This window comes from Pristiophorus japonicus, chromosome 9, assembly GCF_044704955.1.
Source record: "Pristiophorus japonicus isolate sPriJap1 chromosome 9, sPriJap1.hap1, whole genome shotgun sequence".
Classification (NCBI taxonomy): Eukaryota; Metazoa; Chordata; class Chondrichthyes; family Pristiophoridae; genus Pristiophorus; species Pristiophorus japonicus.
Window position 1 is genome coordinate 206959602 of NC_091985.1, and position 14305 is coordinate 206973906.

Sequence of the window (14305 nt, forward strand, 5' to 3'; positions counted from 1 at the left end):
TGCTGCACCTTTATTGCATGCACCCCTAATTTCCTGTTTGATGCCCTCCCGAACATCACTACTACTGTTTGGAGGTCTGTACACAACTCCCACTAACGTTTTTTGCCCTTTGGTGTTCTGCAGCTCTACCCATATAGATTCCACATCATCCAAACTAATGTCCTTCCTAACTATTGCCTTAATCTCCTCCTTAACCAGCAATGCTACCCCACCTCCTTTTCCTTTTATTCTATCCTTCCTGAATGTTGAATACCCCTGGATGTTGAGTTCCCAGCCCCGATCATCCTGGAGCGACGTCTCTGTAATCCCAATCACATCATATTTGTTAACATCTATTTGCACAGTTAATTCATCCACCTTATTGCGGATACTCCTTGCATTAAGACACAAAGCCTTTAGGCTTGTTTTTTTAACACCCTCTGTCCTTTTAGAATTTTGCTGTGCAATGGTCCTTTTTGTTCTTTGCCTTGGGTTTCTCTGCCCTCCACTTTTCCTCATCTCCTTTCTGTCTTTTGCTTTTGCCTCCTTTATGTTTCCCTCTATCTCCCTGCATTGGTTCCCATCCCCCTGCCATATTAGTTTAACTCCTCCCCAACAGCACTAGCAAACACTCCCCCGAGGACATTGGTTCCGATTCTGCCCAGGTGCAGACCGTCCGGATTGTACTGGTCCCACCTCCCCCAGAACCGGTTCCAATGCCCCAGGAATTTGAATCCCTCCCTGCTGTACCATTGCTCAAGCCACGTATTCATCTGAGCTATCCTGCGATTCCTACTCTGACTAGCACGTGGCACTGGTAGCAATCCCGAGATTACTACTTTTGAGGTCCTACTTTTTAATTTAGCTCCTAGCTCCTTAAATTCATTTCGTAGGACCTCATCCCTTTTTTTACCTATGTCGTTGGTACCAACGTGCACCACGACAACTGGCTGTTCTCCCTCCCTTTTTAGAATGTCCTGCACCTCATTCTCTCGCAAGCCCTTTACAAGTTTATTTTTCAATTCCTGTTACGGTCAATCCGTTTATTAACCCGGGACTCCCTGCAGTGTAAAAACCCAGAATGGGAGTTTGTACAGAGACCAGAATGGGAGCAGTGTGAACACTCTATCCCTCTTCCCTTTTCACAGAAGGGCTCCCAGTTCTGGTCTCACTCCCGCCTGTGCGGAAGATCAATCCATGATTTGTGATTCCCAACTTTTACACAGTTTGAGCTGGAATGTGCCCTGTTACAGAATCAGTGGGGATTGATTGCCGTCCGTTACAGACAGATTGACAGTGAACGCAATTTTAATTTTGATTGTAACAGCCTGGAATTAGTAAGGGAAATATGGAATAAAATAAAAGGAAGTAAAACCTGTTTGTAAACCTTTGGCTAATGGTGCATTTATTAACATAATCCGCACTTTAAAAAATTATTGGCGGTATTTTTGAAATTAAAAATCTTTCGAGGTGTGACTGTTGAGGACAGGAATTTCCACCCTCGTTTCATTGGTGGTCTCAACAGACAATGGGTAAGGCGAGAGATTAACATTCAGCGGCGATTTCAGTAAAGAATCATCATGACTGGAGGAGGTAAAGGAGGCAAAGGACTGGGTAAAGGCAGAGCCAAACGGCACCATAAAGTGCTCCGTAATAACATCCAGGGCATCACCAAACCAGCCATCCGCCGCCTGGCTCGCCGTGGCCGTGTCAAGCGGATCTCGGGCCTGATCTACGAGGAAACCCGCGGGGTGCTGAAGGTTTTCCTGGAGAATGTGATCAGGGATGCGGTCATCGACACTGAACACGCCAAGCGCAAGACGGTCACTGCCATGGATCTGGTGTACGCTCTGAAACAGCAGAGCCGCACTCTCTATGGATTCGGCGGCTGAATAACGTGACCCTTTCCCCCAAACACAACACAAAGGCTCTTCTCAGAGCCATCCACCTCCTCACAGAGAGAGCAGTGACCTGGGGAACGGGGGCGAGATAGTTGATTTACACTTTGTTCTGTATAGATATGTTTTTTGCCAAGATCTATATTGTGGTGTTAGGTGTTTTAAATCAGCATATACACGATGGACAGAATGTCCTTTTAGTCTTCAAATCATAGACATTTACGGGGCATTCCAGATGAAGGTAATACTGAAAAAACTAATGTAGTTAGAACATAAGAACATAAAAACATAAGAAATAGGAGCAAATGTCGGCCATAAGGCCCCTCGAGCCTGCTCCGCCATTTAATACGATCATGGACTCGGGTCTACTTCCCTGCCCCATATTCCCTTATTCCCTTATCATTAAGAAACTCTGTTTCTGTCTTAAATTTATTCAATGTCCCAGCTCTCTGAGGCAGTGAATTCCACAGATTCACAATCCTCAGAGAAGAAATTTCTCCTCATCTCAGTTTTAAATGGGCGGCCTCTTATTCTAAGATTAAGCCCTCTAGTTCTAGTTTCCCCTAGCAGTGGAAACATCCTCTCTGCATCCACCTTGTTAAGCCCCCTCATAATCTTAGTTTCGATAAGATCACCTCTCATTCTTCTGAATTCCAATGAGTAAAGGCCCAACCTATTCAACCTTTCCTCAAGTCAACCCCCTCATTCCGGAATCAACCTTGTGAAACTTCTCTGAACTGCCTCCAAAGCAAGTATATCCTTTTGTAAATATGGAAACCAAAACTGCATGCAGTATTCCAGGTGTGGCCTAACCAATACCCTGTGCAACTGTAGCAAGACTTCCCTGCTTTTATACTCCATCCCCTTTGCAATAAAGGCCAGATTCCATTGGCCTTCCTGATCACTTGCTGTACCTGCATACTAACCTTTTGTGTTTCATGCACAAGTACCCCCAGGTCCCGCTGCATTGCAGCACTTTGCAATCTTTCACCATTGAAATAATAACTTGCTCTTTGATTTTTTTCTGCCAAAGTGCATGACCTCACACTTTCCAATATTATACTCCATCTGCCAAATCCTTGCTCACTCACTTAGCCTGTCTATGTCCTTTTGCAGAATTTTAGTGTCCTCCTCACCCATTGCTTTTCCTCCCATCTTTGTATCGTCAGCAAACTTGGCTGCATTACACTCGGTCCCTTCTTCCAAGTCGTTAATATAGATCATAAATAGTTGGTGTCCTAGCACTGATCCTTGTGGCATCCCATTGGTTACTGATTGCCAACCCGGGAATGAATCATTTATCCGCACTCTCTGGTTTCTGTTTGTTAGCCAATCTGCTATCCATGCTAATATATTACCCCCAACCCCGTGAACTTTTATCTTGTGCAGTCAGTAACCTTCTATGTGGCACTTTGTCAAATGCGTTCTGGAAGTCCAAATATACCACATCCACGGCTTCCCCATTATCCACCCTGTTCATGACATCCTCAAAGAATTCCAGCAAATTTGTCAAACATGATTCCCCTTCATAAATCCATGCTGTTACATCCATGTTACAGCAGTGACAGATAAGAAAGGTGTTGAATTAAACGATGGGATGAAGGCAGCATCAGGGCGGAAGGACAGTGAGGGTCCCTTGCCCTCATAGAAGGACTCCCAAGTCCTGATCAGAAGTGACCCTCAGGCAATCTCAGTTATAAACCGGTCAATGTCTCGAACATGTAGAAATCTAGATCGACATACACAGCAGCGAGTTTGCTGTTCAGATTATTGAATGTATATATAGGAAAAAACGTGAATTAACCTTCCTTATAAGTTTGGCCGTCATTAACCATTTTTGCCTGAGAGCAGAACAGAAACATAAAGAACGGAGTATAAATCGGGAGGGGATGTCATTGATGACCGAATTCAAGAATTTGAGATTGTGGCGAGCAATAAATCTGTTTGGTCCCTTTAAACATCCAATCAAAAAGATACAGTACAATGGAAATTGACAACGCAGCTAATGAACCAATCACAATCGTTACCTTTACCCATCCCTTATTAGCATAGGGATGTGGGCGGAGTGTGGGGCTGCCTATATAATACGAGCCCGGAGCAGAATTTCCTTCATATCTGTAACTGACTGAACAAGACATGCCTGAGGAAAAGAAACCAGCTTCGAAAAAGGGTGCCAAGAAAGTCATCAAGAAAACACCACCGAAGGGCGGCAAGAAGCGCAGAAAGTCGAGGAAGGAAAGTTACTCCATCTACATCTACAAAGTGATGAAGCAGGTTCACCCCGACACCGGCATCTCCTCCAAGGCCATGGGCATCATGAACTCGTTTGTGAACGATATTTTCGAGCGCATCGCGGGTGAGGCTTCCCGCCTGGCCCATTACAACAAGCGCCGCACCATCAGCTCCCGGGAGATCCAGACCGCCGTGCGCCTGCTGCTGCCCGGAGAGCTGGCCAAGCACGCCGTGTCGGAAGGGACAAAGGCGGTGACCAAGTACACCAGCTCCAAGTAAAACTCCACGCTGTCCTGACAACAAACCCCAAACACAACGGCTCTTTTAAGAGCCACCCACAACATCATTGAAAGAGCTGCACAAACACATCACCCTTTAGACTGAATTTACTGTAATTATTTCCCGAACAAGTGTGTGTGAGAACCTTTGTAGTTCCAGCTGCAGATTTAGTTTTGAATTCTCATAAGTAGCTTCACTGACCGGCTTGACCTTGGCGTCTCTGGAATTTGCTGCAGTGAGTAAACTACAAACACGGGCCCTGGTCGCTTTCCCTTTGTTCTCAGACTCGTTCATTCACAGCGCCTGCCGAGGAATTTATTTTGGGGGGCGGGGAAACTCCGATTTCAGTCGCATTCTCACTCAAGCCCTTTTTACATGTTTTTTTTATTCCGTTGCGCTCAGTCCGTTTATTAACCCGAGACTCCCCGCAGTGTAACAACCCAGAATGGGAGTTCTTAGAGACTAGAACAGGGGCAGTTTGAACACTCTGTCCCTTTTCTCTTTTTACAGAAGGACTCTCCGTTCTGGTCTCACTCCCACAGCAGCTCCTGTGAAAAGAAGTTCACTTTTACAAAGATGGAGCTGGAATGTGTCCCGTTACAGAATCAGTGGGGACTGAGTCCCGCCCGTTGCAGACAGTTTGAAACTGAAGCCGAATTTAATCCTGATTGTAACAGGCTGGAATTTGCAAGGGGAACATGGAATAAGACAAAAGGAAACAAAGTGTTTTAAAGTATTTGGCTAATGGTGAAGTTGCTAACATAATCCGCAATTTTAACAATTATTGGCGGGATTTTTGAATTTAAAAAATCGTTAGGTTCTGGCTGTTGGGAACCAGTAATTTCCGCCCTACTTTCATTGGTGGACTAGACAGACTATGATTGGTCATCGGTTACAGCCAATGAAATCCACGATAGAGTGACCAATCACAAGTTCGCTCCCTGCATCCCTCCAGAAGGTATAAGAAGGGCAGATGTGGGAGGAGTTTCTTATTCCTTGTCTGAACCTGTGGATTGTGGAAATGTCTGGAAGAGGAAAAACCAGCGGTAAAGCTCGGGCCAAGGCTAAGTCTCGCTCCTCCCGGGCCGGACTGCAGTTCCCTGTGGGCCGTGTTCACAGGCTCCTGCGAAAGGGGAACTACGCTCAGCGTGTGGGTGCCGGAGCCCCGGTCTACATGGCTGCTGTGCTCGAGTATCTGACCGCTGAAATCCTGGAGCTGGCCGGCAATGCGGCCCGCGACAACAAGAAGACCCGCATCATCCCCAGACACCTGCAGCTGGCCATCCGCAACGACGAGGAGCTCAATAAGCTGCTGGGAAAGGTGACCATCGCTCAGGGCGGGGTGCTACCTAATATCCAGGCTGTGTTGCTGCCCAAGAAAACCACCACTTCGTCCAAGACCAAGTAAAGCGGACAAGATTTAAACTTATAACCCAAAGGCTCTTTTCAGAGCCACTCACAATATATGTGAAAGGGCTGCTTACTGTATTAATGGAGACCTTGTTTTCAGGTACCAATAAATTGGTCTATTTCAGACCTGTATGCGGGAGTTTTCAGTTCCTGGTATCTGCATTATGGTTTTCTGCTCACACAAACTGTTCTAGTTAGCAACTAATAATTAAACTACAGTTGTCAGAGACTCAAAAATTGTATAAATACCGCAACCGGTTCCCTAAATACTATTTAATCTATCAATGAAAGCTGTATGAAGAAAGTCGGCGGTTATTAAAAGGGCCTAGTTTAATTCTGGTCTGGTTTGAGAGTTTGAATGCTGGTTCTGTTCCCGGGATCTCCGGTCGTTCCGGGCCGTGTATTTCTCTCCTAAGCCGGTCAGTTTAGGCCGACACTAAGCAGCCAAGCACAAGACAGTCACTGTCATGGATGTGCTGTACACTCTGAAACGGCAGGGCCGCACTTTCTATGGATTCAACGCGACCCTCTCCCACAAGCAGAAAGCAAAGGCTCGTCTAAGTGCCACCCACCGCCTCACGGGGGGAGGGGAGGGAGGGAGATACAGTTCATTTACATTTTGTTCGGTATAGATATATATTTTTCGCCAAGGTCTATATGTTTTAAATCAGCATATGCACGATGGACGGAATATCCTTTTAGTTTCAGAATTATAGACATTTATCATAGAAGCTTACAACACGGAATGAGGCCACTTCGGCCCATCGTGTCCGTGCCGGCCAACAAAAGGCTATCCAGCCGAATCCCACTTTCCAGCTCTCGGTCCGTAACCCTGCAGGTTACGGCACTTCAAGTGCACGTCCAAGTAGTTTTAAATGTGGTGAGGGTTTCTGCCTCTACCACCCTTTCAGGCAGTGAGTTTCAGACCGCAGCCTGCGTGAAGATATTTCCCCTCTAAATCCTCTACCAATTACTTTACATTTATGCCTCCTGTGCTAAGGGAAATAGGCCCTTTACTGCACAGAAGGTACGGCATATTCCAGGTGAAGGTAACACTGAAACAACTAATGTAGTTACAGCAGTGACAGATAAGAAAGGTGTTGAATTAAACGGTGGGAGGAGGGCGGAAGGACAGTGAGGGCCTTTTGCCTCATAGAAGGACTCCCAAGTCCTGACCAGAAGTGACCCTCAGGCAATCTCGGTTACAAACCGGTCAATGTCTGTCGAACATGTAGACATCTAGATCGATAAAGAACAGAATATGGCTCGGGAGGGGATGTAACTGACGACCTAATTCAAGAATTTGAGATTGTGGCGAGCAGTAAATCTGATTGGATGTTTAAAGAGACCAATCAGAGAATTACAGAACAATAGAATTGACAACGCAGCGAGTGAACCAATCACAATCGTTGCCTTCACCCATCCCTCATTAGCATAGGGCTGTGGGCGGAGTGTGGGGCTGCCTATATAATGCGAGCTCCGAGCTAAGTTTACGTCATGTCTGGGTCGGATTGAACAAGACGATGCCTGAAGAGAAGAAATCAGTTACTGCCAAGAAAGGCGCCAAGAAAGTGATCAAGAAAACACCACCGAAGGGCGGTAAGAAGCGCAGGAAGTCGAGGAAGGAGAGTTACTCCATCTACATCTACAAAGTGATGAAGCAGGTTCACCCCGACACCGGCATCTCCTCCAAGGCCATGGGCATCATGAACTCTTTTGTGAACGATATTTTTGAGCGCATCGCGGGTGAGGCTTCCCGCCTGGCCCATTACAACAAGCGATCCACCATCAGCTCCCGGGAGATCCAGACCGCCGTGCGCCTGCTGCTGCCCGGGGAGCTGGCCAAGCACGCCGTGTCGGAAGGGACAAAGGCGGTGACCAAGTACACCAGCTCCAAGTAAAACTCCACTCTGTCCTGATACAACAAGCCAGAAACACAACGGCTCTTTTAAGAGCCACCCACAACGTCTCTGAAAGAGCTGCACAAACACATCACCCTTTAAACTCAATTTACTGTAGTTATTTCCTGAGCAAGTGTTTGACAACATTTAAAGTTCCAGCTGTAGATTTAGATTTGAATTCTCAGATAAGCGGTTTTACTGTCCAGTTCAACCTTAGCTTCTCTGATGAATTTCCCTCCCAGTAAAGTGCACACACTGTCCCTGGCCGCCTGCCAATGAATTATGATCTTGTTTTAGGAGGTGAAATTCAGACTTTAGTCACCTCATTCTCTCTCAAGCCCTTTACAATATAAAAAAAATTCTAGTTCGCGTCAACCCGCTTATTAATCCGAGATTCCGAGTGCAACGGCCCAGACTGGGAGTTCTTACAGAGACCAGAACAGGGAGTTTGAACCCTGTGTCCCTCTTCTCTTTTCACAGAAGAACTCCCAGTTCTGGTCTCAATCCCGCCTGTGCGGAGGATCGATCCATGATCTGTGATTCCCAAATTGTACAAAGATTGAGCTGGAATATGTCCCGTTACAGAACGTATGAAACTGAACCCGAATTTAAACCTGATTGTAACATCCTGGAATTTGGAAGGTAATATGGAATACGGCAAAAGGAAATAAAAAGTGTTTGGAAATCTTTGGCTAATGGTGAATTTATTAACATAATCCGCATTGTAAAAATTATTGGCGGGGTTTTTGAAATTGAAGATTCGTTGGAAGTCGAACAGTAATTTTCGCCCTCTTTTCATTGGCGGGCTAAACAGACGGTGATTGGTCAGCGGAAAAGACCAATGAAATCCACCTCAGAGCGACCAATCACAAGTTCGCTCCCTGCATCCCTCCAGAAGCTATAAGAAGGGCAGCTATGGGAGGAGTTTCTCATTCTTTTTTCTGAACTTGTGGATCGTGGAAATGTCTGGAAGAGGAAAAACCGGCGGTAAAGCTCGCGCCAAGGCCAAGTCTCGTTCCTCCCGGGCCGGACTGCAGTTCCCTGTGGGCCGTGTTCACAGGCTCCTGCGAAAGGGGAACTACGCTCAGCGTGTGGGTGCCGGAGCCCCGGTCTACATGGCTGCTGTGCTCGAGTATCTGACCGCTGAAATCCTGGAGCTGGCCGGCAACGCGGCCCGCGACAACAAGAAGACCCGCATCATCCCCAGACACCTGCAGCTGGCCATCCGCAACGACGAGGAACTCAACAAGCTGCTGGGAAAGGTGACCATCGCTCAGGGCGGGGTGCTGCCGAATATCCAGGCTGTGCTGCTGCCCAAGAAAACCACCACTTCGTCCAAGACCAAGTAAAGCGGACAAGATTTAATCTAATAACCCAAAGGCTCTTTTCAGAGCCACCCACAGGATCTGTGAAAGGGCTGCTTACTGTCTTAATGGAGTCAGAGACCTTTAGTTCATGTACCGATAGATTGGCCTGTTTTAGACCTGTAAACATAGAAAATAGGTGCAGGAGGCGGCCATTCGAGCCTGCACCACCATTCAAGATCATGGCTGATTATTCCCTCAGTACCCCTTTTCTGCTTTCTTTCAATATCCCTTTAGCCATAAGGGCCACATCTAACTCCCTCTTGAATATATCTAACGAACTGGCATCAACAACTCTCTGCGGTAGGGAATTCCACAGGTTAACAACTCTCTCCTCATCTCAGTCCTAAATGGCTTGCCCTTTATCCGTATGCGGGAGTTTTCAGTTCACGGTCTCTGCAGTACGGTTCTCTGCTCACACATACACTCTTCCCGTTAACAGCGAATAATTGAACTACAGTTGTTACTCAACAATTGTATAAATACCGCCACCGGTTCTTTAAATATTCTTTAATCTGTCTGAAAACGAGAGAGTCGGCGATGATGAATTAATGTAGTAATAAAAGGGCCTAGTTTAATTCTGGTCTGGTTTGAGATAGTTTGAATGCTGGTTTCGTTCTCGGGAGCTCCGGCCGTTCCCGGGCTCTGTATTTCTCTGCTAAGCCGGTCAGTTTAGACCGCACTGCACAACACATACAGAACCCGGGTCCATTGCAGTGCTTCCCAGATCTGCCTGCCCCCATTCTCCGGCAAGACCGAATGGGGAAATCTGTGCTCTGCCCCGGGGAACTTGGGGTCAGAGCGACGTAAAGCCGATGTCAGTTTCCGAAAATATTAAAGGGCTCATCAGTTAATCGTCAATAACTCCCATGTGAACCGAGCTGGTATATGAACACACGAGCAGTAATCAGTCCCACACCCTCTGCCCGTCCCTACAATGGGTTAATGAACAACACGAAGCTCTGGTTACAGGAGATCGCAGCTCTTTCCTTTGCTGATTTGGTGGCTCTGAAAAGAGCCGTTGTTTCACTTGGTGCTGAAGCTTCGAGCCGAGGCAGGGGGAGTCTAGGCGCGCTCCCCGCGGATGCGGCGGGCCAACTGGATGTCTTTGGGCATGATGGTGACTCGCTTGGCGTGGATGGCGCACAGGTTGGTGTCCTCAAAGAGCCCCACCAGGTAAGCCTCGCTGGCCTCCTGCAGGGCCATGACGGCCGAGCTCTGGAAGCGCAGGTCGGTCTTGAAGTCCTGAGCGATCTCCCGCACCAGGCGCTGGAAGGGCAGTTTGCGAATCAGCAGCTCGGTGGATTTCTGGTAGCGGCGGATCTCCCTCAGAGCCACGGTGCCGGGTCGGTAGCGATGAGGCTTCTTCACTCCGCCCGTGGCCGGAGCACTCTTCCGGGCCGCTTTGGTCGCCAACTGTTTGCGAGGAGCTTTCCCTCCGGTGGATTTGCGCGCTGTCTGCTTGGTCCTGGCCATTTTCTGAACGGATCTCAACACAATCTGGGACACAGGGACTGGTAATGCAGAGCCTCCTCTTGTGCCTCCTTTTAAAGTGTGTGAGGGTCGGCCCCGGGGCTGTGATTGGCTGCAGCCTGACCGCCAATCAAGTTTGAACCAAGCACCGAGTGAAAATGAAAGGTGGGGATTACTGGATCCTGATTGGCTGAACTGAAACTGACAGTTGGTCAATTTCAAAAAGCCCGCCAATTTCAGAATATCAACCAACAGAGATTAAATAAAATCTAATTTCCCGCCAGCAATTTAAGAATCCCGCTCTTTATAACGGCGATTGTGCCCCATTATAAGTCACCAATCCCATTCTGTCACATTCCGGTTTGAATTCTGTTCCATTCCGTGATCCGTCTGTACCGGGCGGGAATAAATCCCCGATCACTGCTTCCTGTAAACATAAAGTCCCGCATCAATCCCGCCAGTGCCGTCCCATTTAACCGATTCTCACACAGAAACCGCACATGACAGGAATTATCTGTGAGGGGAGACTGTAATGTCTGGGACTGTGTATCCTGCTCGGTAGTTGTGACTGTCTGCCGGAGTTTTTGATCTCTCATATTTACAATAGTTGTAAAATATTTAATAATTCCCATATTCCTACAGCGAAAGTACTTCATTGGTCTTGTTCATTGCATGTGGTCCTTGCGGCTGAGGGGGGGCGGGGGTCGGGGAGTGGAGGTGCTGGAGTGGGTAATCAGCTGTGATCTTGTTGAATGGCGGTGCAGGCTCGAAGGGCCGAATGGCCTATTCTACTCCTGCACATATTTTCTGTTTCTATGTCTTGAGACGTTCGGTGGTCGTGAAAGGCGCTATATAAATCCAAACCTTTCTTTCCATTAATTAAACAGCCGAAACCATTTCCCAACCCAACTGTCCGCACTCCGATCCCCAGGTCGCTGCTCTCTCTGTGAACCGGTGGGTGGCTCTTAGAAGAGCCTTTATGTTGTGATTGGGGGAAAAGGGTCGAGTTATTCAGCCGCCGAATCCATAGAGAGTGCGGCCCTGCCTTTTCAGAGCGTACACCACATCCATGGCAGTGACCGTCTTGCGTTTGGCGTGCTCAGTGTAGGTGACTGCATCCCTGATCACATTCTCCAGGAAAACTTTCAGCACCCCGCGGGTCTCCTCGTAGATCAGGCCCGAGATCCGCTTGACACCGCCACGGCGAGCCAGGCGGCGAATGGCTGGTTTGGTGATGCCCTGGATGTTATCACGGAGCACTTTACGGTGCCGCTTGGCTCCGCCTTTACCCAATCCTTTGCCTCCTTTCCCTCGACCAGACATGAAACTCTTTTGAGTTTATCTGTGAAAACATAAAACATTAAACGGTGCCACCCGACCTGGGTGACACTCCAGACATTTACAAGGCCCATTTTTTTTTTCCCCCTTTTTTGTGTTTTTTTTTGTGTTTTTTCTTTTTTTTTTTTGTTTTTTTTTGGGCACTAAAATCACAATTTTTCCCCAGTGCCCCCTATAAAAGGGAAGGGGACACTAAAAGCACCGGCAATTAAAACAAATTAACTTTAAAACGTAAAATCAAATTAAAATTTGGTTGCCGGGCGTGATGATGCACTCCAGTCCCTCCGGTGCCCACCTCTCGCGGAAGGCCGCGAGCGTACCGGTGGACACCGCGTGCTCCATCTCCAAGGACACCCTGGACCGGATGTAAGAGCGGAAGAGAGGCAGGCAGTCAGGTTGAACGACCCCCTCGACCGCCCGCTGCCTGGACCGGCTGATGGCACCCTTGGCCGTGCCCAGGAGCAGTCCTACGAGGAGGCCCTCGGACCTACCCGCTCCCCTCCGCACAGGGTGCCCAAAGATCAGGAGAGTGGGACTGAAGTGCAGCCAGAATTTCAGGAGCAGCCCCTTCAAATAGTGGAACAGGGGCTGCAACCTCGTGCATTCAATAAAAACATGGAACACGGACTCCTCCAGACCGCAGAAATTGCAGGCGGCCTGGGAGTCCGTGAACCGGCTTAAAAATTTGTTGCACGGCACTGCTCCGTGCACCACCCTCCAGGCCAAGTCCCCGATGAATAGTGGGAGGACCCCTGCGTAGAGTGCCCTCCATCGGGGACCCCCGCCTCCTCCGGACGGCAAGATGGTACGCCATGGCGTGTCCGGACGGCCGGCGAGGATGGCAAAGTTGAGGGTGTGCAGGAGCAGCCCGTACAGGAAACCCCTCCGCGCGGAACTGAAAGGCACGGAGGGGATTTCCCCGAGGCGGCTCAAGTTGTGAGGCGCCGGCCCCCGAGGGAGGTTCCGGGGTTTGGCGCCGATGAGGAATTCCGTCCGGACGGGGGTCAGTTCGGACGGGATCTCCCCACGTGCTTGAGCCTCCTCGATACACCTAACGGAGTCAGGGCCCAGAGCTGTTTTTAGCGACTCGATGGCATCGGCCGCGCGGCGGACGTTGGCAGAATTTAGGCGCCGCGCCAGCGTGACTGGCGCCATCCAGCCCGCTCCTCCGCCATCGAGCAGGTCCCTGACCCTGGTCACCTCACCAGCCACAGCCCTCTCTTCCGACCGCCACATGAAGCCTCGGCCGTGGAGGTACGGATTCCCGAGCAGCGGTTCCTGCAGGACGGCCGCCACTCCAGCCGGCGGAGAGCTGCGCTTGGTGGAGACTTTGTTCCAGACCCTGATGAGTTCCCTGTAAAAGACAGGCAGCTCCCGGAGGGCGGTCCTGGCACCCCCCAAGTTTCGACCAGACATGATACCGACTCTTCACTCAAACAGCTGCTAAATGAGAAGTGAACTGCTGCCGGCTCCTTTTTATAGAGCCGGAGCCGACCTGACTGAGAAAGCGCAGTGTGAGAGAGAGCGGGAAGGGGAGGAGACAGTCAAGATTGACAGACAGAGCAGTGAGCGGCCTCTGATCTTCCAGCTCCGCCTCCAGCTTTCTGCAGCCGCCAATTTCAAACCGTTTTCCGACAATAGAACCGAAACAGACTCGGAATTTATATTCAAAGCTTCCAGGAACCAGAAGCTTTTAAATAAGGTCCCGTTACAATTAACAATCGCGAATATTCCCGCCTATATACAGCCCTTTCCCAGTCAATCTCAGACCTTGTTCCATCTCCCCACACTTCCTCTCACAGACGGGTTCAGCAGTTTACAAACACCTTATTCCAGCTGATTTGGAGAATGTGGTGTTTGGGGTTTGAGTTGTGAGGCGGGGTATCTCCGCCAGTATCACCGTCTCACAGACTCTTCCCCCTGAAAATGACAATGAGCAGGAACTGAGACTGGAGCTGAACACATCCCCAGTTACAGTGAGGTCCGGGCCGGACATCCCATTCTCAATGTGTGTTTTATTGCAGACACTGGGGGAGAGGTGAGTGCAGCCAATGTCAGCGAGTCACCAGGTATCCTGGCTTCATGTTCAATGATTTCTGTCTGAAATCTGAGCCCGGCCCCGGGACAGGGATCATTTGATTCGGGGATCAACTCTTTTCTGAGAGGCGTGGGTGGCTCTGAGAAGAGCCTTTGGGTTCAGATGTTTACAAGTTGCACTTTTTATTTACTTTTTGAGCGCTGCTTTCTTGGGTTTTGCTGATTTGGCCTTGGCCCTCGGTTTTTCCACCTTTTTGGCCACCTTCACCTTTGCGCCCGAGGCCTTCTTGGGGCTCTTGGGCTTCGCCGCTGCCGCCTTCTTCCCAGCCGCAGCTTTCGCTGTCTTTTTTACTGTTGGCGCCTTCTTGGTGTTCGTTTTCTTGGCCGGAGATTT

The 14305-nt window shown here is 49.0% G+C and overlaps 2 protein-coding genes across 2 annotated transcripts; one reads left to right on the plus strand and one right to left on the minus strand.

The window, feature by feature from the left end:
• Positions 1-1559: 1559 nt before the first annotated feature.
• LOC139273545 (histone H4-like) lies at positions 1560-1871 on the plus strand. The gene has a single exon (XM_070890495.1). It carries the CDS (start codon positions 1560-1562, stop codon positions 1869-1871), a length of 312 nt encoding a protein of 103 aa, XP_070746596.1.
• A 9676-nt stretch (positions 1872-11547) lies between these two features.
• Positions 11548-11859, minus strand: LOC139273546 (histone H4). Its single transcript, XM_070890496.1, has one exon. It carries the CDS (start codon positions 11857-11859, stop codon positions 11548-11550), a length of 312 nt encoding a protein of 103 aa, XP_070746597.1.
• Positions 11860-14305: the final 2446 nt, after the last annotated feature.